The sequence below is a fragment of the Trichoderma harzianum genome (assembly GCF_003025095.1).
Source record: "Trichoderma harzianum CBS 226.95 unplaced genomic scaffold M431scaffold_11, whole genome shotgun sequence".
Taxonomy (NCBI): Eukaryota; Fungi; Ascomycota; class Sordariomycetes; order Hypocreales; family Hypocreaceae; genus Trichoderma; species Trichoderma harzianum.
The window spans coordinates 3,454-28,484 of record NW_020209259.1 but is presented as its reverse complement, the minus strand read 5'-3'; the positions used below and the strand labels follow the sequence as shown (position 1 = coordinate 28,484).

The 25,031-nt window shown below is 45.9% G+C and overlaps 7 protein-coding genes across 7 annotated transcripts; 3 read left to right on the top strand and 4 right to left on the bottom strand.

Annotated features, from left to right (window-relative positions):
- Window positions 1-1,035: 1,035 nt before the first annotated feature.
- M431DRAFT_219429 (hypothetical protein) lies at window positions 1,036-3,359 on the top strand. The gene is made up of 2 exons (XM_024913554.1): window positions 1,036-2,963; window positions 3,029-3,359. Exons 1-2 carry the CDS (start codon window positions 1,154-1,156, stop codon window positions 3,334-3,336), a joined length of 2,118 nt encoding a protein of 705 aa, XP_024771193.1. The 5' UTR covers window positions 1,036-1,153; the 3' UTR covers window positions 3,337-3,359.
- Window positions 3,360-3,845: 486 nt separating this feature from the next.
- M431DRAFT_510661 (hypothetical protein) lies at window positions 3,846-5,735 on the bottom strand. Its single transcript, XM_024919518.1, has 4 exons — window positions 5,382-5,735; window positions 5,147-5,301; window positions 3,977-5,088; window positions 3,846-3,896 (listed from the first exon to the last, which is right to left on the bottom strand). Exons 1-4 carry the CDS (start codon window positions 5,440-5,442, stop codon window positions 3,857-3,859), a joined length of 1,368 nt encoding a protein of 455 aa, XP_024771192.1. The 5' UTR covers window positions 5,443-5,735; the 3' UTR covers window positions 3,846-3,856.
- A 360-nt stretch (window positions 5,736-6,095) lies between these two features.
- On the bottom strand, window positions 6,096-7,424 carry M431DRAFT_497786 (hypothetical protein; the record flags this gene model as incomplete). The annotated part of the gene is made up of 1 exon (XM_024917637.1): window positions 6,096-7,424. One exon carries the CDS (start codon window positions 7,422-7,424, stop codon window positions 6,096-6,098), a length of 1,329 nt encoding a protein of 442 aa, XP_024771191.1.
- A 752-nt stretch (window positions 7,425-8,176) lies between these two features.
- On the bottom strand, window positions 8,177-9,904 carry M431DRAFT_92304 (hypothetical protein; the record flags this gene model as incomplete). Its single annotated transcript, XM_024924340.1, has 3 exons — window positions 8,177-8,814; window positions 8,866-9,045; window positions 9,121-9,904. 3 exons carry the CDS (start codon window positions 9,902-9,904, stop codon window positions 8,177-8,179), a joined length of 1,602 nt encoding a protein of 533 aa, XP_024771190.1.
- A 1,575-nt stretch (window positions 9,905-11,479) lies between these two features.
- Window positions 11,480-13,464, top strand: M431DRAFT_7886 (hypothetical protein; the record flags this gene model as incomplete). The annotated part of the gene is made up of 2 exons (XM_024922754.1): window positions 11,480-11,618; window positions 11,678-13,464. 2 exons carry the CDS (start codon window positions 11,480-11,482, stop codon window positions 13,462-13,464), a joined length of 1,926 nt encoding a protein of 641 aa, XP_024771189.1.
- A 325-nt stretch (window positions 13,465-13,789) lies between these two features.
- On the bottom strand, window positions 13,790-16,753 carry M431DRAFT_484508 (hypothetical protein; the record flags this gene model as incomplete). The annotated part of the gene is made up of 1 exon (XM_024916202.1): window positions 13,790-16,753. One exon carries the CDS (start codon window positions 16,751-16,753, stop codon window positions 13,790-13,792), a length of 2,964 nt encoding a protein of 987 aa, XP_024771188.1.
- Window positions 16,754-17,194: 441 nt separating this feature from the next.
- M431DRAFT_7884 (hypothetical protein) lies at window positions 17,195-23,593 on the top strand (the record flags this gene model as incomplete). Its single annotated transcript, XM_024922751.1, has 1 exon — window positions 17,195-23,593. The coding sequence occupies one exon, from the start codon at window positions 17,195-17,197 to the stop codon at window positions 23,591-23,593; it is 6,399 nt and encodes a 2,132-aa protein (XP_024771187.1).
- Between the last annotated feature and the right edge of the window lie 1,438 nt (window positions 23,594-25,031).

Genomic DNA, 25,031 nt, shown 5'->3' with positions numbered 1-25,031 from the left:
ATGGATTTAAAGGGTATAAGGTTATTTTGAATGCCCAACTAATCCTAAACAAGAAAAGGGTGAATTAGTACTCATACTGGTGACTCTACTGCTATCGTCTTGTCGCTGTCGGTCGTTGATGCTACTGCTACTTTACATATGGTTACTGCTGTCGAAGCTGATTTCCTTTTCTGTCTACCTAGGGTAGCTTAGTGCCTCTTGGTAATATAATTTGTGCACAAAATTCTTCTAAAATCAAAGCAAGGAATGCAAGATGAGATGCTATCGGACCTTGTTCTCCCCCTCTTCCCCCGCATTTCCCGTTATAGCAGTATGTGTACTCGTACGTAGCGGTTGAAATGAGGGGCTCTTTTTTCCCTGAACTCACAGACCAAGAATTGCTCGAGTGGCGACCCGGCCATGCCCAATAAGATCTCGCCTGTTGCATCACTATCTGTTGCACCTCATCATGCGACCGTCTCCGTGTATTAGGTTCAATTGATCTGCCTATCCAGCCAATAGCCTTGGCAGCAGGCACAGTATGGTGCGACAGTTACTTTGTACGGTTTACCTGCGGCGTCAACGATCCAACTACCCAACCGCTGTTTCTTTGTTTGCCTTGCTTCTGGACCCCTCCCTCGCGCTACCTTATCTGACATGCTAGCTCATGTGCTACAATATCCAACGATCTCTTGCTTCCTGCATCGCATCCTACAGTACCTACCTCTGGTTCCAGCCACCTGTTTTATGCACCCTCCCGCGAACATGCAGCTTCTGCAACCTGCGTTACGTCTTGACTAATCCATCCTCGATTTCTTTGTTCCTTTTTTTTTTCCCTTGGTCGTGTGCAGAATCCGAGCTTCTCTTATCCGAGACACAATCCCTGTCTCGTGGTCATCACTCGCCCAGCCCTTGGGGTAACCTCCAAATCCCTTAGCCTGGTATAAGACAAGGACGAGTACGCAGCTCTTGTTGCCAGCCAAGCCATTTCCTAAACCGTTAGCCGCCCGTTCGCTTTCGCTCGTGCTCTCTCACAAGATCCCATCGCCAACCTCCGCAAGCCCGCTGGAGGAGATAGACTCCCTTTCCATCCCCGGGACAAGATGCCAGTGCTGCTCCTCCACCAGCCTCTGTCCATCATCTTCCATTGAAGCTCCGATTGCCGAATCCAGCCATGGCGACAATTGCCGTCCCCAGACCCGCTCTGCCTCCAAAGAACGCATCTCAGCGCGGAAACACTCCCGTCAACTCTCCCTCTCCACTTCAAACGCTCGGGTTGGCATCGCCCCCACAATTGCCTGGCTCCGTTCCCATTCCGATTCCCAATAGCCCCGTGTCCCTGTACGAGTACACGTCCGAAGAAGACTCCGGCTCGTATACGCATTCTCCGTCCCCAAGCCATCCCCGAGCCCTGTCACAGGCTTCCCTGCTCTACCCGCCCGATGACTTTGTCCGTCTTGATGGCGACCATGTTTCGATATATGAGATAGATGCTACGAGCGTGGCCGAAGCGCTGGATTACGCCTCGAGACAACTCCTCCCTCCTCCCTCGTTGGTCTTCCCCTGGTTGCATGGGTTACATCCGGACAACCACACTCAGCGTACCTACTTCGATGGCCATCAGTGCCCCCCCGGAAATACACCAAACTGCCTGAGAGCAATCACTATTGTCAAGGCAGATGGCAACCTCGGCTTTGCTCGCCTCAAGGGCGCCATTGCTCCCTCGGAATTCATGCGGTCAGGGACAGCTCCCGAATTCATCGATGCAGACCCCTTGATGGGCTTGTCTGTTCGTAATTTTCACATCCAGCCTACCAAGGTCGCTGCCACCTCTGATATCATCGTCTATGGGCTGGATCCAGACGAGAGTCGGAAGGTCGCATGGCAAATTGCTGTCGCTCAGCAACGATGGCGAAATAAACAGCTTGCACAGGCGAGAAACATGCCCGTGTATAATACCTTCGTCTGCACAAGTCCGTTTTCTGCCTTTGAGGAAAACCACGGTAGCTTGGTAGCCATCGATGCCTCCGGTAACCCTACCGGCCGGGTCCTGGACTTGGTGCAGCAAGAACACGAAGAGATGCGGAATATGACAGAAACCTCCGAAATATGCCACAATGTCTACCTGGGTCCTAGCCCGGAGCCTGGTAGTGCCGAAGAGCAGCGCTTTGATGTCCTCATCGAATGCAGTGATACGGGCCGGCTGGATCCAAGTGCCATACAATTCATTGCTGAGCATCCTCGCGAGTTACCTCGTCCAACCTCCATTTGCTTTCCATCATCTGGGAGCATTATGCCCCCGACTTGGTCTCAAGCCGAGGCCGACGCTATCCTTAACACTTGTAAATGGATTCATCACATCTCCCATAACACTGTGCCAGAGTCCCATACCATTAGCTCCCAAAATCGCGATAGCGATGCTCAGCAACATGCTGAGTCTCATAAATCGACCGCGGACGCGGGAGGTCGAAAAATCCTTATCCACTGCCCCGATGGCTATACAGAATCAACTCTGCTTGCTATTGCTTATTTCAGCTATAACACGGGGCTACCTGTACCCGATGCTTGGCTCAGGCTTCATACGACTGAACGCCGCAATTTCTTTGCTTATCCTTCCGATGTGTCGCTCTTGTCGGCCATAAGTCCTCGTTTGCTGTGTGAATCTCCAATGTCTTCGGGGAAAAGCCTGGATGACATGACAAAACTTTTGAAATCTGAACCGTCGTGGTTTTTGGATCTGGATGGCTCGCTTCCCAGCAGGATCCTGGATTATCTCTATCTTGGTAATCTTGTCCATGCAAACAACCCGGATCTCCTAGCGCAGCTCAATATTCACCAGATACTTAGTATTGGGGAATCTGCATCGTGGTCAGAGGAAAATTTGCAGAATTGGGATCCTGAAAACATTTGTTTTGTTGAAGGTATCCAGGACAATGGTATCGATCCATTGACTAAAGAGTTTGGGCGCTGTCTTGAATTTATTGGTGAGATTAACCCCCTTCGAGTCCACCTGGTGTGTAACAGACAAGACTAACTGGCCGCTGTATAGATCGAGGAGTTCAGAAAGGCACAGCCACATTGGTTCATTGCCGTGTCGGGGTCTCCAGGAGTGCTACTATTTGCATAGCTGAGGTTATGCGGGCGCTCAACCTCTCATTCCCACGCGCTTATTGTTTCGTAAGGGCTCGCCGCCTCAATGTCATTATTCAGCCACATCTACTTTTCGCGTACGAGCTGTTGCGCTGGGAAGAGTTTATTCGACAGAAGGGGGGCTCCTCGGAGCCGTATAGAAGGGAAATGGAGTGGGGGGAGATTGCCAGGGAAATTGCTCTCATGAACCGTCCCTATTCTAGATGACGCTTTTTTGGCTTATAGTGCTTTTGGCGAAATTGTTTTTTTGATATCACTTTTGGACTTTCTGGATGGAACGCACACGTATTTTGCTTCTTGGAACTTGAACTGCAGCATCTCGAGCCTTTTGTTTTTCTTTCTCCCATTTTTCTCTCTTGGGTTGAGATGGAAGGTGTTGGTTGTCCAAGCTTAGTTCACATATATAATCATAATTATGATTGCCCATTACTCCTACATTTATATCCATCCCTAAATGGATTGACTGTAAAATTGACTTGCCAGTAACATCCCAGATCTCACCCAGCTAGCCAAACAATACGATTAAATGAAAACCCCAGAAGTTGGCACCTGAATCCGCGGCATTGCTTGAGTACATCATTAATTTGAAAAAAAGAAAAGAAAAGTATAATCACAAAGACCTGCCCTATTACCCCTGAAAGTTACTGCCTATACCCCCCGTCTTAGAAAAATATTTCGACAATCAACAATCAACCGAATCGTGTTACACATACCTACCTAGTTATGTTTAGGCCGAAGGATCACTTTTGCTATCCCCCTCTAGAACTCTGCATCGTGAAAAGTCATGTTAGCACAGCCTAAAGGTGGGATCGAGTTAAAACTCAGAAGTGGAGGAAAGGGTTCTTACGAAAACTGTTTTACGAGATAACCCTCTCCACCATTCTCCATATCAATGTTATAGACGTAAAAGCCGCCGTCACTAGTTACCACCATAACTTGGGGGCTGCTACTACTCATTGCAACGACACTGCGAAGTGGGCCAGAGCTTTGCCCACCGGGTACTCGAGCCCCAGCTCCGAGTCCAGTGGTCTTGGGGATTTTGATATAGGCAAAGTCTCTGAGTGGCTCCCACATCTCAGTAACTGATTGCGGAAGGTAGGAGCCTACAACGCCGACAACTCCGCGGCCCATGATTTGAGATGAACGTCGTAGCATACTGCTAAATGAACCACTTTGACTGCGACCAGCGGGTGCAGCACTGGCATCTAGAGCAGGACCATTGCTTCCAAGCTCTGCAGTTTCACTTTTGGGGGATTCAGTTGTGCTATTACTGGGTGAATCTGCACCGTCGTGGCTTCTCGCTCGGGACCACCGATCTTGTCTCGGAGAACCTAGGGATTCAATTGGGGCACCTGCCGGGGTGGTATGCCCAGGCGGAGGACTAAGTCGAAATATGTGTACTGTATCTGACGCGGAGGAGACGCAAAGGAGCGTTGAGCTGAGGTTGAAGGACATGCTGTATATGGTTGAAGGATATGTCCCCCGCCGGAACTGATAGAGCTTCTGGCCTCGAGGCACTGAAAATATACGAATGATGGTACCCGTCTCGCTTGCAGTTGCCAACATCGTGCCTTCGCTATTGAGACTGATACAAGATAGCGGCGAGCGATGAGCTTCTATAACGTTAACAGCTTTGAGCGTCAAGGTGTCAAACATGAGAACCTCGCCCGAGGTAGGAGCAACATATGCCGACTGTGGTGGAGCATGAGGGGGCCGCCTGCTATCGGATTCTTCTCTCGGTTTGGGAAGCGGATATGCGATGAAGCAATTCTCGGAGGATGCTGATAGCGCGCATATGGCCGATGGGTTCGGGGAGGTGGGGATGGTGTAGAGAAGGCTCATGTTGCTGATGTCGTAGAGGTATATCTCCTCCTCGAGGACAACGGCCAGCCGCTTGCGATTTAGTCGTACGGCCAGGACGGCGGATGGAAAGGTCAGTTCGCATATGACCGAAGCCCTCTGCAGTTGCAGCAATGAGCAACACGTCAATCTGGTTAGTTTGCTGCTAGGCACCTACCTTGGTGTTTTGAATTATGAGATGGCGAGGAGAAAGAATGAGGGCGACTAGGGAGGTTGAGAACAACATTTCGATGATGGCGATATTACCGTCATCACTGCTGAATATGCGCGAGAACGGATCGGTGTGATAGATGCCAAAGCCTTTGGATGTGCCTTGCAACAATCCGTTAGTCCGCGATGCCAGCGTAGTCAGAAGAGGGGCCATCGCCCGGTAGCTGGGCCAAAGTATTTACCAACAGCAAGGCAGCTATGGTCTTGGTTGAACGTAATGAAGTTGAGCGTAGGGGTCGCCATCGTCGTCAAGCACGAGTTGCTTCAAGGAGATGTTTGGGGAGTGAGGCCACTCGTGGGCTCTATCGCTGGGGAAGATGACGTCGATGGTGCCTCGAAGCGTCGCGCCAATAGATATGGGTCGAGGGAAGAAACATAGACGGAGCGCGGTCCGCTAGAAGGAAATGCGGGCGCTGAAGCTTGTGAATATCTGACAGGGATACGATGTCGGTATCCAAGATGCGACATATCATGTACAAGTACAAGAAGACGAGGAGGCAGCAGGGCCAGTGCAGCACGGTCAAAAGAGCTGTTGGTAGCTACAGGTACTAAGGCAAGGTCCCTCCACTTTAGGCGACAGGTACTACTTGCAGAGTACGCTACTTAAAGTGGGACATGGAGAGCGGCTATCGTTGTATACCATCGCCATTATATCGATAGAACAATTATTTCAAATTGGGTACCAAGTCAAAGGATCTCATCCTGCGTGTCATAAATATTATCGAGTTATTTTCTTTTTAAATTATTTAGGTAGTCATATGGAAACAAATCAAGACACCTTAACAAGACGCATGATACAACTAAGGTTACATGTATCACGCAGTCAATGTCACATGTCCCAGAGTACTCTCTATGTTTTTTATTATGCCAAATTCTATAGTGAGCACCTCTGTCGGCTATGGAGATTTCACATCCACTTGCCATGATTGGACTACTCCGTCATCGCCTGTGGTGACTAGCATTTCCTCCTCACCTCTTCTCGTCGAACCCGCATCGTGTCTCTTACACCAGGTGATATGGTTAATCTCGTAGGGGCCATGGGCGTTGGGAACCGTGGTCAGAAGCTGCCACTGTGGACCACTGACAGTAGAACCATCGTGATTTGAGCGTGCAGAGTCATTAGGAGCATTATCTTCGGGGGCAGACTGGAAGTTTGAGACAACATCGCTGTCTTCTTTGTACAAAGCGACGATGCCATCACTCCCGGTGCTGGCTACAAGGCCAGAATCAGCGCTCCATGTAACCGAATATACGTCCTTGTCGTGTACTTTGGGCAGCACGGCTGTGCAATTCCACTGTTCTCTAAAAGACCTTCTCATCGTGCTTGGTATGCCACCTGGCCGATCTTGAGGTATTGTTGAGCCATCTGCATCGGTACCGTCTTTCCCTTGCTCAAGCGTCCACACACGGATCGTTCCGTCGGCCGAAAATGTCATGAGTCTAGGAAATTCATCATTCTTTGGCCGTGGCTCCCATTCTACTCCCCAAACCGTTCCCTGGTGTCCCTGTAGGACAGCGACGCAGACCCACTCCCCATCAGAGTCTTCGCGCCAGATGCGTGCTGTGTTATCATAACTGGCGCTGGCGAGTACGTCGACGCTGTAATAGCGCTGCCCAACATTGTTGCGCCCAGGTACGTCGGGACACCAGGCTACGGCTTTTACATCTCCCTCGTGCTCGTTGAGAACCGCAATGGTTTCCCAGTCGTCCTCAGACTCAGCACTGGCTATGTCTTCCCAAATCCAAATAGATTTGTCACGCGAGCAAGTTGCGAGGTAAGCGCCGGATGGAGAAAAGGCGCAGCCTTTGACTTCCGAGTCATGGCCCTCAAGCACAAGGTTGTAGTCCCAGTCGCCAGTCTTGGCAGAATCTTCATTCCCCGGCCCTCTCGTCATATCCCTGCCAAGGCCATCGGCGGAATCATCATCGCCCTCGTCACCCCCGTTGGCCCAGCGCCACACGCCAGCGGAAGAATCGAAACTGCCTGTGATGAGGCATAGATTATGCGGCGGCAGGTTGGGTTTCCATGACACGCTCCGGACGGATCGTGAGTGGCCATCGGCTAAAACGCTGTGTAAAGAAAGTGTGGATAGGGAGAAGACGGTGACATTCTTTCCGTGCGCGGTTGCAATCAGAGGAAGATTCGGATGCGGTATCGATACCCAGGCACGCTCGTGGAGATCGGGTTTTAGGGATTGCAACTGAACAATTTTAGCAGAGGCCATATCTGAGCCTATTAGGGCAGGAATATCCCTGCCAGCTCACTGTGGAAGAGGCTCTTGAGGGACTGCATCCGGTTTCAATGTGTAGCGGTTCAAAGAGGTGGGATGAAATGCCCCTCCAATGCTTGAAAATCCATCCCCACAGTACTAACCGAGCTAGACCCGATGACACACATGCCCATCAGTGTTCTTTTAGATGAGATTTAGGAATGGGAGATTACTTTGCATCCCCCACTAAGAGGATAGCAATTGTCTCCTCTTCTTTCACAAGAGCCATGAGATGTGACCCACGGAATTACCAAAAGTATACAGCCAGGCAGTTTCGCTGCCTTACAGAGATTATACCGTACAAATGTCAGCTACCCAAGTTGGCCTTTCAGTTTCGTGGTGTCAAACGAACTGAAGCATAGGCAGCTTCCAGATTAGCTTCCATGATAGAACACAGTTTCCAGCTATGGAAGGGCAGAGTGACGAGTAGCTGGTTAGAAGGACGTTTCTGAGTAATCATCGCCGCCTGGGGTCTGACGAATGCTTGATTATGGGCCTAGTCGGAGGGGTTAAGTAATATCACATGCAAAACCCGATATAGAGCCCCCAGAGGACAAAAAAACATATAGCCTAGACACCACGTCCGATTTTATTGATCGCATGTTATAGGGGGTCATCATGACGTGTGTACGATGCACATAAATGATAATCATTGCTCAAGAATAACTGCTTAGCCAAATCCTGCCGCTCGTGTAGCTGACCAAAACCTACGTTTTAGCTCGAGGGGGAGGTAGAGGATCTGCATGGGCACTCGCAACGTTCGCCATGTGTCTAGGTGGTGCATCTGAATAATCATCTTCGTAGTCGTCTTCATATCCGTCGTCGGAATGGGTCGAGCGACCTCTTTCATTAGTCGGGGCGGGGGAAATATCAGCAGGTCGAGCTGCTGCGTGGGATTGATCCGAGATATGCTCGACTGTATGACTGCCTTTCGTAGCTACTTTGCTGGTTTTCTTCCCCTTCCTGCTTCTTGCTTTGGCCTTTTCTAGTAAACGCTTTCGATCTGCTTCTTCCTGCCGATGTCGACGATCCTTGATTTCGTAATCTCGAATAAGAGTACGGGGAGGTTCGCCAAAAATACGCTCATACTCGCAAAACTCGCAAATCCAGATCTCCGTCGAGTCCGGCAGGCTGTTATAATAGTTCTCTGTCGCAATCTGCCGTCGAGTACGCGCAGCCATGACAAGCTCCCTCTCTAAGCGACTGCGGGTTTTCCTAGCAGAGCCACCGGGAAGCTTATTGGCTTGCTTGGATGAACCACTCTGGTGCAGGCTGGGGTTTTGAGGAGCGACAGTTGGTAAGTGTTGTAACGACTGGGCTGGGGCGCCGTGGCCAACAGAACGACCTTGAAGATGATTAGAATACGACAACGTTGACCGAGGCCAGAGACACTCACCAGGCCACTGTATAGCCCCAGGTGTTTGCGATTCACAAGTGAATGTAAATTGCGTTGAAGCAGGCATTTCCTTATATGTGGTCATGCGCGGCTGCAAGAGACTTCCATTCTCCTGTCCCTGTAGAGGTACCTTCTCAGCAGTTGCAATCGCGTTAGATATAATACCACTCCCAGTTTGACCTATAAGCGAACTTGTCAGCCTACGCACAGCTTGCCGCGCCTATGTGTGCTCATAGAGGAACCAAAGAGACATACCAGACGACGCCCACTGGGACGAACCAGCTTTTGAACGGTTCGACCAGGCGTTGCTTCCGTCTGACAAAGCTCGTAAGGGGCTACGTCCATTTCTTGACCGTCCAAGTCTCCCTCTGCCAGAACCAGACAACCCTTGACTGCCTGTCACATGGGAACTATTTCCCGACAGGCCTGCTGGGGGTACCTGTGCTCTATTACTGAGCACTTCGTTCACTGGTGATCGAGGTCGTATAGAGTTCGACAATGTGTTGGCTTCGCTGGTCAAAGAAAGACTAGTATTCGCTAATGAGTCTCCAGTGGTGGGAATTTTCCGCTTCTTCTTGTTGTTGGTGTTTTCGAAAGACTCATAGCCATCCACTGAGGAAGCAGTGGAAGCGAGTAGTGGTAATTCAATCGATTGGCGAAGCGGGTCCAATGTCGCTGAAGACTGTATGACCATTCCCTGGATTTTTGATGAAGATCCCATTACGAGGGATCCTCGCAATTCGTCGTTGATTACGGTCGTCATTGCAGCTCCATTCCGTCGTAACGTAGAGTTCCGCTTGGAATCATCACGGTGGTGTTGAGCAGCGGAGCCAATTGTTGTCAAGGTCGATGTTCCATTATCATCTCTGGTGGTATAGGTTGGATAATAGAAAAGAGGAACGTGGTCATGGATATAGGAGGGATATTTGATCGAGTTGGCAACCTCCGGTGATAGTCTCTCTCGAAGTCGACGCTTCGGCAGGGGCCGAATAGGCCGATCGGAAAATAACAACGACACGGCATCAGGAGACATTATCATTCACTGTTCTGCTTCAGCGTTAAACGTACAACTTATTAGCAGGTAAACATTTAACAGAGTAATGATAATAGGGAATATGAATGTGGGGTAATAGGTAAATATCCAGGTTGAGGGCAATCGCAACTGACAAAAAAAAAGAAAGAAAGATAGGAAAGGGTAAAGCAGTGTGATATCATAAAGCGGGGCACCAAAGATATTTGGTTAACCATAGATCTAACTACAGGAGAGTTTGTCCCTGGTATGTTCGTCTGATGAATGCATATTGCCGGGGAAAATCGCACCTACCACATATCGTACAAAAAGGGAGATATTAGGCTTCCGCAGCAGGGTCGAGGGACTGCGGCAACCCTCAACTGCAGAACCCCACGGAAGATGTGCGTCGACAGCCTTGCTTTTGACGGAAGAGCGATTTTTGCCAACTTCAAATATTCCGAGTCTTGACGTTTTGGTTGGTACCGTTTGATGTGCGATATGGGATCGGCTGGTTCAATCAGAGGGCGCGGCGGTGCTTGCCAGTCAGATGAAGATGAGACGGTAGACAGGTTAGATGTCGCGTAAGAGTTTGATCGGAAGAGACAGTTCGTTAAGGCAAAACCTGCCAAGACTTTAATTTATGCCGGTGCTGTGATGAAGATAGGTAGCAGTGGGCTCTCTTCAAAGATTGAGTGTAGCAAGACTGCTAAGCGCGGGCGCATAGGAGAAAACACTTGGATGTTGAGTAAGTTCAGGCTTCGAGGCCAATAACGCCGTTCTTAACCGAGCGAAAACAAACAATACTCCAGAACAATCCGGTTCGTGAAGAAACAAGCTGGTTAACAGGGCCCGTGGGAACAATCTATGGTGTACAGCAATCGTAATTAATGAGTCGTGGTGGATTGTCTTGTGTGGATTAGGAGAGGTATGGGAACCTACGCAAGTAAATCGGTTGCCCCACAGGTTGGTAAGCAGAAGGGAGGCGCCGGGTTAAAGAGGGAATAGCGCAGAAATACAAATGCTTAGGAACATTCTTTTATAAGCTATGTATTTATAAAAGTAATACACTTTTTTTCTTTTTCTTAAAAGAAGAAGGGATATATGTTTGTAAACTTATACGCACTTTAAATCTATATATACTGGTACTTTTAAATAAATATAAGCAACAATATAATGTTATTTTTTTAGTTAAAAAAAAACACTGATTTAGCAAATATTATTGCAAATTGTGAAAAATGCGTATTGAAATATATATGCATATATTCATAATATAAGGCGTGTATATATATATATATGTGTGTGTGTGTGTGTGTGTGTGTGTTATATTGCTGTGATGTCTAATTGCTTCTTTAGTAGAACGGTGTCTGCTAATTCACCTTCGCAGATTTCCACATCGCACTGTCCCTATCGTGCACTAGAGGTATTGATAGGGTCCACAGCATCCCTACTGCCGCATATCAGCTTGTGCCATTCTGTGACGCAGCGAATTTACCTTGAGATGCTCATGCAACCCATATAAATTAATGCCAAAGTCGGAGGCGTTAATTCTTGCGTCAACTCCCCAGATTGCATCAATTATCCTACCCGCGAAACAGAAGCACCATGGCGAGCCCAACGGGCCACACTCTCTTCAAGAAAAAAGAGGGCATCCTATCGTTCACGACTGATCATAAAGCCATAACATGGACGCCAATTTCGGGAGGCCCAGCAACTGTTTCGCTGCCAGTTACCAACATCACCAGTAATCATCCTCTGTGGCATGTCTTCTGGTGATGAGAACTGCCGCTAACTCTCTGTCAGATCTTCAGCAAACTCCCGACAGCTCTCCCAAAGTGATGCTTAAGATATTCGAGAAGTCCGAAAACGCAAGCGACCCCATCACCTACCTGTTTCATTTCAATACTCCAGAAGCTAAGGCAGAAGCTCAATCTGTCAAAGATCTGCTCTCGCGATTGTTGGCCGATCTACGGAATGGCGATGCAAACGTATCTAAGCTGGTGACTGCTACCTCAACACCTGTTGCAAATGGAGAGGGAACAGGGAGCTCTGCCACGCTGGTATCCTCGGGTGGTGCGAACGCACAAGCGGTACCTCCAAAATGGTTTGATGATAGTCAATTGAAGATGAATATTGAGCTACAGCAATCTCTCATGAAGAAAGACAGGAGTTTGCACGAAACCTACGTGAGCGCCATGTCGACTAAGCCAGATTCAATGACTACTGCTGCTTTCAACTCCCAGTTCTGGTCCATGAGGATAAACTTATTAAGAGCCCATGCCATCGAAACAAACCAAAAAAAAGGCGCATACAACGTCCTTTCGACTGTTAAACCTCGAACCGTGGATGGGGAGTTGAAACTGAACATCAGCGTGGAGCAAGTTCAAATGATATTTGCCCAACATCCATTACTTAAACGAATATACAATGAAAATGTACCGAGACTAACGGAAGCGGAATTCTGGTCGCGATTCTTCCTCAGCAAACTTGCTAAGAAGCTTAAGGGGGAGCGCGTCACTGATAATGACCCTGCCGATGCTATCTTTGACAAGTACAATCTCGATGGCAATATGCAAGATGCTCATTCCAAGGTTACGACCCAGCCAGTCCCTCATATAATTGACATTGAGGGCAATGAAGAGAACCAAGGAGGATTCAAAGGCGGCAACGCCAAGGATGTCGAAATGCGGCCTCGAGCAAATATCCCTATCGTTAGGACACTTAACAGTCTGAGCGAAAAGATTATGGCAAATGTTCCTCCCTCGGATAACACGGCATATGATGCTCAGGGACTCTATAATACATCTCGAGAGCTAACTCTACGCGACCTAAAAGGAGATGGCGAAGAACAGCGCATTATGCTGAGTATCAAAGAGAGGAATAACTTTTTTTCGTCGAAGGATTCCCCTGCCCAAAGAGGAGGAGATGTTCTTGGCAGTCAACGGCCTGAAGATGTTCTCGCCAAAATGAGAAATTTGCACACGGCCGGGCCTGATAAGATTGGGGACACTGGACTGGAAATCAACATAGACCTCGACATAGATAGTGACAGCGACAACGAGTCAAAATCTGGACTCAACGCTACTCGTGACGCAATTAAAGAAGCAGAGAAGGATGTCATGGCTGGCATACAACAACAGCGTTCTCAAAAATATGGACGCGCCTCGGATGATACATCTCCAATGGGAATACCTACTACGATCTCCGACAAGTGTGCTCTTACGCATGCTACAACGATTGAGTTTCTTCATCAGTTCTGGGACGGCTTTCTTTCCGGCGACCCTGACCGTGCCATAGAGGTACAATACTTGGCTGAATCACTGGCGAGATCCATGGCACGTATTCAAGCTGTGGCTGACGAGGCTGAGGTTGAAAGAGAGAGTGCCATTCAAAAGCGGAAGCAGGAGATTCGTAGTCACTTCGAACGCACAGGGAAAAAGATTCGATGGAAGCCAGATATGGTCGGCGGTGGTCGCGATGTCGTTGGCAAGATAATGCAGCCGACGCTGGATGCACTACGGCGAGCACAGGACACTTATTCTAGAGCACTAGGCGAGGAGGGTGTCCAAATATCGACGGAGAGCACATAACGAACTCCACTTCCTTTACCTTGCGACCTAGGACCAATAGCCCAGGTCTAAGTATGCTTGAGGATGCCAGACACCAATATCTACACACAAGTGCTTTGGGTGATGAGAGTTGGTGGTTCTGATCCCAGGTACTTTTACCGTCCTGCCGTATACTTGACAGATCAAGTCTGGCTGGACATAATAATGTATGTACATCAATTCTAAAATTTAGATTCAACTGAGATCTGACAACGTCTCTGAAGGCCCCCAAGCATTTACAAGATTCATGTTTTTGTTATTGCTCCGTAACAGATGCTGAACTCGTTGCGATTAGATAGGTCGTCAATCATCGTTTGATATGGCGCTTATCCTCCGCAAACCCAAAGCCCATATTTGACTTAGTGGCACTTCTTTTTCTATTTCCGTATTCCTCATCGAATTTGCGGATTAGTTTTAGAGATACCATATCTTCGTTGATACTTGCAGGAATACTTTTCAAGGCCTTTTCGAAATGAATCTTCTGAAGAATTCGTCTTTCAGGGTATTGAAAGGGGTGAGGGCCTTTGTGTTTGGCCGCAGCTTCATTTTCTTCTTCCACCGCAGCCATTGCTGCAGCGACACACATGTTTTTAAGGTCCGATCCTGAGTAGTAAGGAGTTCGTTTTGCATACTCATCCAATGATACAGAATCATCCAGTATCTCGCCTTTGAGTTGTAATTTTAAAATCGCCAGCCGGTCATCCTCAAGAGGAAGATCAACGAGAATTTTGCGCGGTAATCGCCGCAAGACGGCGTCATCCAAATCAAAAGGCCGATTGGTGGCAACCATTATGAAGGCGCTTGTCTCTTCCATCCCGTCCCACTCCTTGAGGAACTGGTTGATATGTTCGCGGTGAGATGCCCGGTTGGTGAACATGCTTCGACTAGCCAACAGTGAATCTGCCTCGTCGATAAAAACGACACACGGAGTCAATTTTTTGGCCAAGGTAAAGACTGCGCGAATGAGCTTTTCACTTTCCCCAACCCATTTGTCATTGATCGATGCGCCGCTAACTTCAAGCATGTTTGCGCCGCTTTCCTTTGCAACTGCCTTTGCCAACATAGTTTTACCTGTTCCAGGTGGTCCATATAGGAGACAACCTGAAATCTTATCTTGCGCTAATACACCATATGAGAATGCATCCGGCCTCACGAGAGAAAGTGAGGTAAGGAGCTTCAAAGCAGATATAGTTTCGGGCGGAGCATGAACGTCTGAAAACGTTGTTCGAAGATTCTCGCGATTTATCTGACCAGAAGCTATTCGCTTCTCGTATTCATTCAACTTCAAGGTAGCACGGCCTTCCATAGTAGTAGAGTCATCACTAGCCGAAGGAGTTCCATTGAAAACATCTCCTTCAGCACGATCTTCGTTGAGGAGATTATCGCCACGCCACTGCTGGAGACGGCCCAGGCTAAAGCGCTCTTGAAAGCCTAATTGCGAGCTATTAGCACCAGCCTTACCTTGTGATTTGAAGGCACATGCTAAGTGATAAATTTCGGGTGCGGGAAGAATCGAAGTCTGTAACATCGAAAATTTCGGGTTTGAAGAACGCAGATAGGTTAAAATGGATTCAAGTGACAGGCCAGAAACTTCCGACGATGATTCAGGATCCAGAGCTCTCAGCATGCGTGTAATGTTGTTAACATTCTCAACAAGGTAATCAGCCTTTTGCAGGTGGAATGGTATTTGAGTTCGAACATTTCCCTTCGGCGTATTATACCGCTCAACATAATCTGGTTGGACGTGGCGGGTGATGACAAAGTCGTTAGCAGCAAATTCCCTGATCGTATTCAAGTATTCTTCTGAGTGTTGTTCACATGATGAGGACCCGAGGATAGCGATTTGCAACCCTTGCTGCCAGGCAATGTCCGCGAGAGCTCGCAATCTGCTAATCAGCAGAGAGCCCTCAATCGTCATGCCCAATTCAATAATGTCCTGAAGATGGATCAATACTGGTCGAGTGCGAGACTGAGGAGATCCAAGGCTAGCCGATCGAATAATTTGGTCCAATATTTTATCAATCTTCAGGTTGTCCCATTTGCTGAAACTCTCGTACTCTCCCTGGCGTAACTTCTGGAGCTCTTCTACCACAGTCGATGAGCTTGAATTACTCGTGGTAATTCCAACGTCCGCATCGGAGTCGTCATCCTGGCTCTCAAGTGGCCTCTCATCCCGACCACCTGCGGTTTTGCCATTCAATTCGGCAGCCCTGAATCCCAACATTGAAAGAGGGCCCCGCGAAAAGGCCCAATTTTGACCCAAATAATCACCCACAAGCTCCGAGAGATCATACGCATCCAATTGGATCAAGTCTGCGCCGCTGTAGTGTGCGAAGTACTTCCCGACCGCTTCCGAAATCGACTTGCCTCCATATCCTGATACAGCAAGAATTGTAATTGGTCTCTTGCTGGTTTTATAATCGAACGTTGGCGGTGGTGATGCGAGCAACTCGCGAGCTACCAATTTTCGCAGAGCGATGAACGTGTCAACGGGGAGGTCGGCGATAACATGGGGCAGGGGATATTCATATTGTTCAGCAAAATCGAGCTGATCGTCCAAAGAAGCCACAAGGGATGAGAGCTGGTCGCGATGGCCCGGCAGGCCGCTGTTAAGAATTTTAGGGACGTGAGACCACCAAAAGGGTCGCACTTTGTAAGAATATTCGGATACTCGAGTAGGGTATATAGCATTGATCAAATGCATAGCCGAGTCAACGGTCATATCCCCGACCCGGATTGCTCGTGCTATGATCTCTGGAGATTCCCATCTTCGATCATCCTTGTCTAAACGAGATTTTTCCAAATCCACAGCGAGTTCATGGCCCCGAGCCAAGAGGTGTTTCAACGCCGCCTCAAAATATGTCTCCAGGGCTTCCGACTTTTGTTTTATGGACGGCCCTTGGTCAATCGAAAGCGGGGATACTTTTGGGTGTTTTGCATCTTCTGCCAGCGCAATGGGCAGTCGTGGTGGTTCTTGGGGTGAATAATGGGATACGTTGTTTTGAAGAAAGCTCTGATGTAGTTCAACCGGTGGCAAAGCAGAAACCTGTCTCCTCCGTTGCTGGCGTGCTCTCATAGAGCCCGTTGCATTGCCTCTCCAGCGCCCGCCAGATGTTTCTGTACCGGGTTGATGTTCGGTCTCGTCATTGTTATCTATTGCGTCCTCAGCGGGTTGGACGCCATTTCCTCCACTGCGGTTGTTTAAGTGGATGGCAGACGTATGTATGGCGCGTGGAATGCGTGTCGATAGCCTGACGGTCAGCGGAACCATTGGCAAGATTCCAGCAGTCCCCATCCCCATCCAATTGAGTAGCTGGCGAAGGGTTCCTTACAAACCTCACCATCAAGCAATTAGAGAGCAGGTAGGTCTGGCTACCAGTATTTCGTATCTGGCCTTAGGAATGTATTCGAATACCATCAAGTATATCGGAGGGAAATGAAATACTCATTGGAAAGAAGGTTAAATGAAGAGTCGTATGGAATATATACTCGTGCTCGTATATTGCACCTAGTTACCGCAGTGTTCAGCGTCGACGAACTGGTATCATGAAGTCGTTTGTAGGGTGGGGCCTAAACGAGGCAAACTCAGTGTGCGTATTATTCTGATACTGTACGTACCTGGATGGACTGCTTGGCGGGGCGCGTAAAGCGTGTAGCTCTTTACGCGTTATCGACCCAGCGTTAACTTCAACCAGCATCATGGACACGGACAATGTCTAACTGGAGGGAGCTTGGAGTGATACCAGATTCCGAAGATGAAGGTGATTACTTTCTCGATGATGAATTACCTCTATCACCCACGCAGACGCCAGTCATAACCTCCGTTTCCAAAGCCCAATACGCAGAAAGTATTTGGGATGTCCCTGAATCTGACGATGATGGCCAAGCCGACACCCCCATTCCGGAGGCCCTTCCATTATCGCCGAGGCCAAGTTTACGAGAAAAGCCTGAGCCTGAGACTACCACCATCCCGTTTACCTTAGCCGAAGATATCTCTCAGAACCAGGTACAACCATTCCCTCTGAACAATCCACAGACAAGCTCTCCCTTTCTCGTACCTACATTTAACGAGGTAGCTTCTCGCAGCAGCCAGAACACCGAGGACATCAGTAGCTCTGGAGTCGCAGATGCAACTTCCTCGGGGAATAACGACTTGGCCTCAACGCTTTCGACTTCCCATAAAAGACCGGCGATATCTGGAGGTGATGATGTTCACCACTATGCTACGAACTGGGAAGGGGCAGTGGCCACGGCCGGACACAGACGATCCTTGCGGCCTCGAACACTGATCCAAGAACATCCATACGCTATTGACCTTGCGCGTCATAGCAATGATTTTAGGCAGCACGGACTTATACCTGTGAAGATGGTAGTTGGTACGGAAAAGGGCCTGCTACCAAGAGCATCACAGGATGGAGATTTTAACCTGGATAGCCAAAATGATGATCTGCCGCCAGCATCCAACAACACAGAGGCTAGCAGGTTCACTGCCTCCCTGCGAGAGCGTCATACGCCAGATATTAATCCACTTTGGTCGAAGGCTCCCCAACGTAATGGCCAAGCTGCGAGCAACAGTTCAGCTAGCTCGCCGACGAATGCAGTCGATGATGATGCCTTCGACCAAGACTTACCAGACTTGAGTCAGCTCCTGAAACGGAATTTGCAGACCGGGAGGACGAACAAGAGGATGCGACAAGCGTCTCAAATCCAACCCTTGGCCCAGAGAATCAAGAGGCGAGGCATTATCTATAGTGATTCGCCGGAACCCAACTTTGTCGTTGGTCGAATATCAAGGTCTCCCAGCCCTTCTATAAAATGGCCAGATTCAAATGCTCAGCAGATTGCGCCTGATGAAGTCATTGATCAGCAAAACTATTCTCCAGCATCGTCCCCTGAACTTCCAGATCCTGTTTCTGTGATCTCAGTATCGTCTCAGGAGCTCGGCAGTCAAAATGGATATGGCCAACAAAGGAAACGAGAAACGTCAGAGACTACGAGTGAAGCAGGGGGTGATGTACACCAAACGGTCACTGAATTCAGGCGTCGTATTCGGGGTGTCCTTCCTGCTTCCTGGCTTCGACTAGATCAGCAAACGAGTGAAAAGAGTTCTCACCACGTTGTCAAGAAGAAACTACAGCATCGGTTTCCCAATCAACAACAGCGGGGAATAGCTATTACCAAGAAAGTAGCTCCTGATTCCACTGCTTTGAACGATGTTCCGATGGAACTTGGTGAAAAGAGTCCAGTCCGGTATACGGCAGATGATTTATCTGAGCATCAATCTAGGATATCATTCTCGCATCCTCTAGAGCACGGGAATGATGAAGCTGACGAGCACTCGGCTCTGGAAGAAGACCGTATAGCCCCCATGGTCATTGGCAGCAAGCGTCAGCTCCAACTTCCCAGGAATTCAAAAAGAAACAGGAAACGAGCCAAGGTGTCAAGCGGATCCCGGAGTCAATTTACGCGGTCTCGTCCAAGACAGCAGACTATTACCGGATTTTTTCATTCTGAAAAGGACGAATTAACTAGATCATTAACCGTCGATCATTTCTCAGATGACTCTTTGTCGTCGGACAATAACTATGGGAACTCAACCAGCAAGCCAAGACCATCTTTCACATCCCCTCTCCTTGGTATCCTTGATACGATAGAGCCGGATGCTCCTAGATTCATACGCATTGCTGCACGCTCTGCTAAACAAACCTTGAATCTAGGACGTAGTAGCGTACAGCAAAAAACAATCAGATTGGCTACTAGGCAAGACCAGATAGATGCTATGTCGGTTATGGAGAAGTGGAAGTCAGGGTTGATTGCACAGCGGCCTTCAGTATCGGCAGCAAGCAAGTCCAACCGAAGACGACGTCAGAGGACAAATACAGATCAACACCTTTCAAAGGGGAAGTCAGCTTCCAGGATCACATTCGGTACATTCAGAAGCATTTCCCGCAAATTTGTCAAGTATCACGGTGATAGTGGCACTATTGGCTACCGACGAAACCAATCGCATAACAACACCAACAAAACCTCCACATCTACATTAGGCGACAACGCCAATCGGCCTTCGCCTGCCTCAAGGGAAGCTCAGCTAGAAGCCGATGAGAGAACTGGGGGAGGCATCGTTTCGTTTCGATCAAGGAAGAGGGCTCTAGATCGTATTTTCAACAAGCAAACGCAAAAAAAATTTGCCTGGCAGCTGGCCGAAGCTAATAACACCTTGGCCCCTACATATGGTGCCGCGGAATGTAGCATCACAGAATACACGCCGCCGCGTATATTCCAGGAACAAGAGCAAAAGGCAAGGCGAATAAGGCCTCGAAAGAGCACCAGGCCTCGTCGAATCGATGTCACAGTACCTCAATATACCCATGCTACAGATCCCCTTCCAGTGGATGCTCCTATTTTAATCAATGATGTTCCTTCTGAAAAGAGCAAGCTCTATGGCTTAGGCCCCTATGGTACCCGATACACCCATCATTTCGAGATATTTCCTCTCATTCCTGAAGTCCAGCTTCACAAATCAACAATACTTGGCAGTGGCACTCTAAAGGCCTTCCTGATCGAAGACTCACGTATGGGATTATCCAACCTTGACAGACAAATCTCGGTCAGACTCAATAATCAAATTTTTATTTGGAGCTCCTGGAATCCTAAAGTATCATCTGAGATTGGAATTCTATTTGACTTAATCGCTGAGCAACTGGAAGATGGTCAGGAGGGGGGCCTCTGCGACGGCCTTCACGTTATTGATGCTGTCCATTCTGCTTTGGAATACGTAAGAGATATCCTCGATCCAGTGACATTGGAATCTCAAATTCCCCCTCTTATACCGCGACTACAAGAAGTTTTCCAGGGCTTCATCAATCGAGTCATCATCAGGCTCGGGCAGGCTTCATTTAACCATGCCGCGAATCGTCAACTTCTTCTGAAAATACTGGATAGAGTATTTCTGATGTCCTCCATGATGGTAAAGCATTGTCAAACCACAGCACAGCTCATGGATGAGCTTCCTACTGCAGAACAGACGATGTTATTATCGGCAAAGTTGATGATTTCGGTCCTTCTCCGCTGCGGTATCAATCAAATCAAGCAAATTTATAAAGAATTCAGTCAACTCCATTGCAGTGGCCGCATGTTAGGGGAAAGTGCCGTCGAAATGCATTCATGGACTATGCTGATCAAATCCTTTGAGCATGTAGGCTCACGACAAGTTTCTTTCTGGAATGTATTAGAAACGGTTGTCTTAAAGCCAGAAGTTCTCTCCAGCACAGACGCTCGTGAATTTGAAAATGTCTGGGAGATAATATTCACCCTCCTCCCGCTCTTCGAGTTTGACGACACTGGGAAAGTAGTGGCTGAGAAACAACACAAGACGGGAAACGAGGGGTGGTCAATGCCTCAGAAGCTTATCCGTCGCGTCTTCCAGCTGTACCAGGAGAATGATCAGCAGGCCGCGAGCTTCAATAGCTACTGCCGGGCTCTTATTTCGCGATGCCACTATCTTGTTCAACAATGGGGTTGGCTTCGTAGCACGTCGGTAATTGGTGTTATCTTTGACTTCTTTGGTTCAAGGAGGCTTGCGCATCTCAGGAATGAAGAAGTCTATAGGTCACCGCAATTCCTGGAGAATCTAGCCGATGGACCAGTTCTTGAGGTTGAGGAGGACGACTACTGCTTTCATATATTTCTGAAACTGCTTGCCATAAGCATTAAAAAGCTTGAAAAATTTGGCTCGGAGAAGGACATACGCAATCTGATAACTCGAACAATACCAAATCATAGTCGATTATATCTCAAGGAACATAGCATTCATGAGCGGGACTTGGCTGCTTTGAGAAATCACCATGATCTCATTGCTACTCTGTTCTGGGCGGCACCACCCGATACCAGGCCTTCAGTGGTTCTCATTGAAGGACTTATTACTCCTGCTAGTTCTCATAAAGAGGCATGCTTAATCAACATTAGATCATGGGCTCAACTTTCGCGATTTATCGTTTCTTCTGGTGAGACAAAGGCGTCATTTAGCCCTTTCAACAAATGGAGAAATACTTTCTTCCAGCAGATGTTGGTGCAATTCGGTGATATTGAAAATGATATCAATCAACAGTATCTAACCTTATCCAAGGATAAGAGTACTTTTGTCACTCAGAATGCTGTTGAGACCGCAATATCCAAGAACAAGGCAGCTGTGATGGACGTTCTTCATCTATCATTGACAGCATCATTGGATGTGTTAAGATACGCTCCAGATTTAGAGGCGGCAACATACTGCTTAAACACTCTTCATCTACAGCAGCTTTTCAAATACTTCACGGCGCCGTCCCCCGAATTAGACTGGTCTATACTGCGTGTAGCCTTGACTATTTTAGACGTATTTTTATCCGCTGTCGAAAAGTTCAAAGAGAGCCAGCAGAGTCTGCAGAGTGAAAGCCAAATTTTAGACTCTGCCCAAGGAGACGATGCTTTCTTGATTCTAGAGCAAGACATTTCTTGCACTTATTTCTCAATGGCTAAATGCGTCTTATCACTTCCGACAAAAACGATCAGCCTCACGAGGGCAGCTACAGCTGATATGGCTTGGTGTATCAGACAGATTATCGTATTATCGGCAAGAATGGGCATAGGCTTCATTAATGGCGGCTTTTTGACAATATCCGACCTGTTCAAGCTTGGCAAATGGTGCCTGTTCCCGGACCAATTACACACAATGGATCCCCCACATAGGCAGCATTTTACGATGTTCATATCATCGCTCTTGGAGCACAGATTCGATGATTTTTCTGGCGTTGACTTCAACATATTTGAGGTATGGACTCTATCATTGGTCACGCCCCTCAAATATTTGAAGTGCGAAGGTCTCTTCGGCATACAACACCATTGCTATGCTGAAGGCTTCGCTCCTCCCAAGATGGCCGACTCGAGAGCTCAACCGAGTTACAAATCAAATCTACTCTTATTTGAGTTTGCCGTTGCATCGATGCGCAAAAACATTCGCCGCGCAGATTCCAGACTTAGGCGCGCTCTTGATCTAGAATACTCCAAAACACTCAAGCATGTGATGAAACAGATGCGCAATGACTTGAGCTTGGTGTACGGAGACACTTCACAACATCAGCGGTTTGTTACCTTCGTCCAGCACATTGTATCATCGATCAAGGCGCACGGGTCAGATATTTGCACGATTGACAACTTCTTTCTCCAGGTCAGCGCGGTATACTCTCCGCCTATTCAAGACGTCCAACTTCAGATTGCAGGTATGCTCTCGTATGGCATTCGCATAGAAGAAGGGGATTCTAGGGCAACTCACGAATTGTTTTTTCTCATGTTCAACAATTTCAAACACGCCCTAGTAAATGGAAATCTTACCCGTGATGTCCGTATGCTTCGGAGAGGCATGAAACATCAGAGCATACTGGCTTTTGTGCTGGGAAAGATGCTGCCCGCCATCCTCAGAGTCTCATTCATGGATAGCTCATCCTTTGCCCTGCTGGATGTATATGCCGAAGCGTTACACTTACTACTAAGTGGGCGTATATTGTCACGGCAACTTGATAACAACGATCTCCCCCATGTGGTCGTTACCATGCGAGCTATTGTGGAAGGCATGAGAGTCATGCGCCGCGGTAATAGGATTTTATCCAGTCCGCAGGTGCACGTATTAAGACGAGCGTTGGCCATCTTAAACGTATTGTGGTCATCGCTGTTGATTATCAGGGCAGAGAGCCCTGGAGATAGATGCCTTCTTGAATTAGCCGCCACAATTCGCGACATTGCTTCATTTGCAACAGTCGCACAAGGATACCTCACTGATGTCATAGAGATGAGAAGCGGCTCATTGGATGCTGACCTTTTGTTCCAAGGCTTTGATATCGATCAGCCTCTAAGTTTTGACATGCATGTCAATAGTTTTACAAGTAGCATTCATGATGATATCGCCAGGAACTGGATTTTTAGTCCGTCGAGAATATCTATACGAATGCCTACCAAAACCAAAGACCATAACCAAGAGAGTTCAGGCTTAGTTATCCCAACTTGGGTGGCTGAGGAATTGGTATATGATTTATATAACCAAGTTCAGAATTGGTATTGGTATTGGCTAGAGTTTAATTAGGAATTAGTATAAAGGGGGCTTGTAGAGCTTTTAAATTCAATTAGAAAGGCCTTTGTTAAATTAAGTTACATAATAATATAATCCAAAGGCTAAAGTATAAGGTTTTTTTTTAATTTAATTATTATGATTTTATTAATTTTTTAAATAATAAATATAATTTTATATATAATTATATAATATATATATTTAAAAGTAAAATTAAAATTTATTTTTATATAAATTATTATTTCTCCTAAATATAAAAGATTAATTATTTAAAAGGAATTAATTATAAAAAACCTTTATATATACCTTTAATAAACTACTTTATTAGCTTTTTTAATAATTTTCATAATATTTTTACTTAGCTTAAGGTTTTTAATATTCTTTAGTTAATTTAGTTTATATTTTATTTTACTTAGCTTTAGTTTTTTTTTAAAGTTTTTAATTATAAATTTATAATTTTATTAATTATAAATTTAGTTATTTATTTAATTATTTTATTATATATTTATTATAACTAAATTATAACTATTATAATTTTTTTTTAATTATGAAAAAGTAATTAAGGTATATTATTTTATTATATAATCTTTTATATTATATATATAATTATTATAACCTAACTCTTATAGTTATTGCAATAGGCTAATAGGGTAAGTATCCCTAGATAAATATAGGACTAATATAATTAATTAATATTAGGTTAATATAAATTAACAGTAATTTTTATCTATACTAACCCTAGATTAATAAAAATTATTAATAATTTATAATAATTTAGAATATATAATTAAATATATAAGTTTTATTTATATACTTATTTAAAATAGTTTAAATAATTAATTATAAATATAAAATAATACTTAATTATATTTATAAAAATATTATTTATTAATTATATAAATAAACCTTTTTATTTTTTTAATTACTTATTAATTTAGCCCAGCCTATTTACTAATATAAACTTAATATAAGGTTTATTCTTTAGAAATCCCTTTTATATTACCTTTATAAAACCTTAGTTTATTATATATTTATAACTTTTATTTAAATAATTACCTTAGATTATAAGTAATATTATTATGAAAATATTAAATAATTAATTTTTAAATTATAAATATAAAAATAAATTAAAAAAGTAAAGCTTAAAGTAAATATTAAAATAATAATATTAATATTATAAATTTATTTAAAAAAAAAAATTAAAATTATACTTACTTTAGTACTTAATAATAACTTAATTTTACTTTTATAAAATTTATAAAATATAAATTTTAATAATATAATAAAAAAAGCTTAAGCTTTAGAAATTATTATTACTTAAATAATATATTAATAAATTATAAATTAAGATATTGTTAATTAATAAACTTAAATAATTTAAAATTTAATTATTTAGCTTTAAAATACTTAATAATAATAAAAATAATTACTTATAACTTAAAGTTAATAAAAA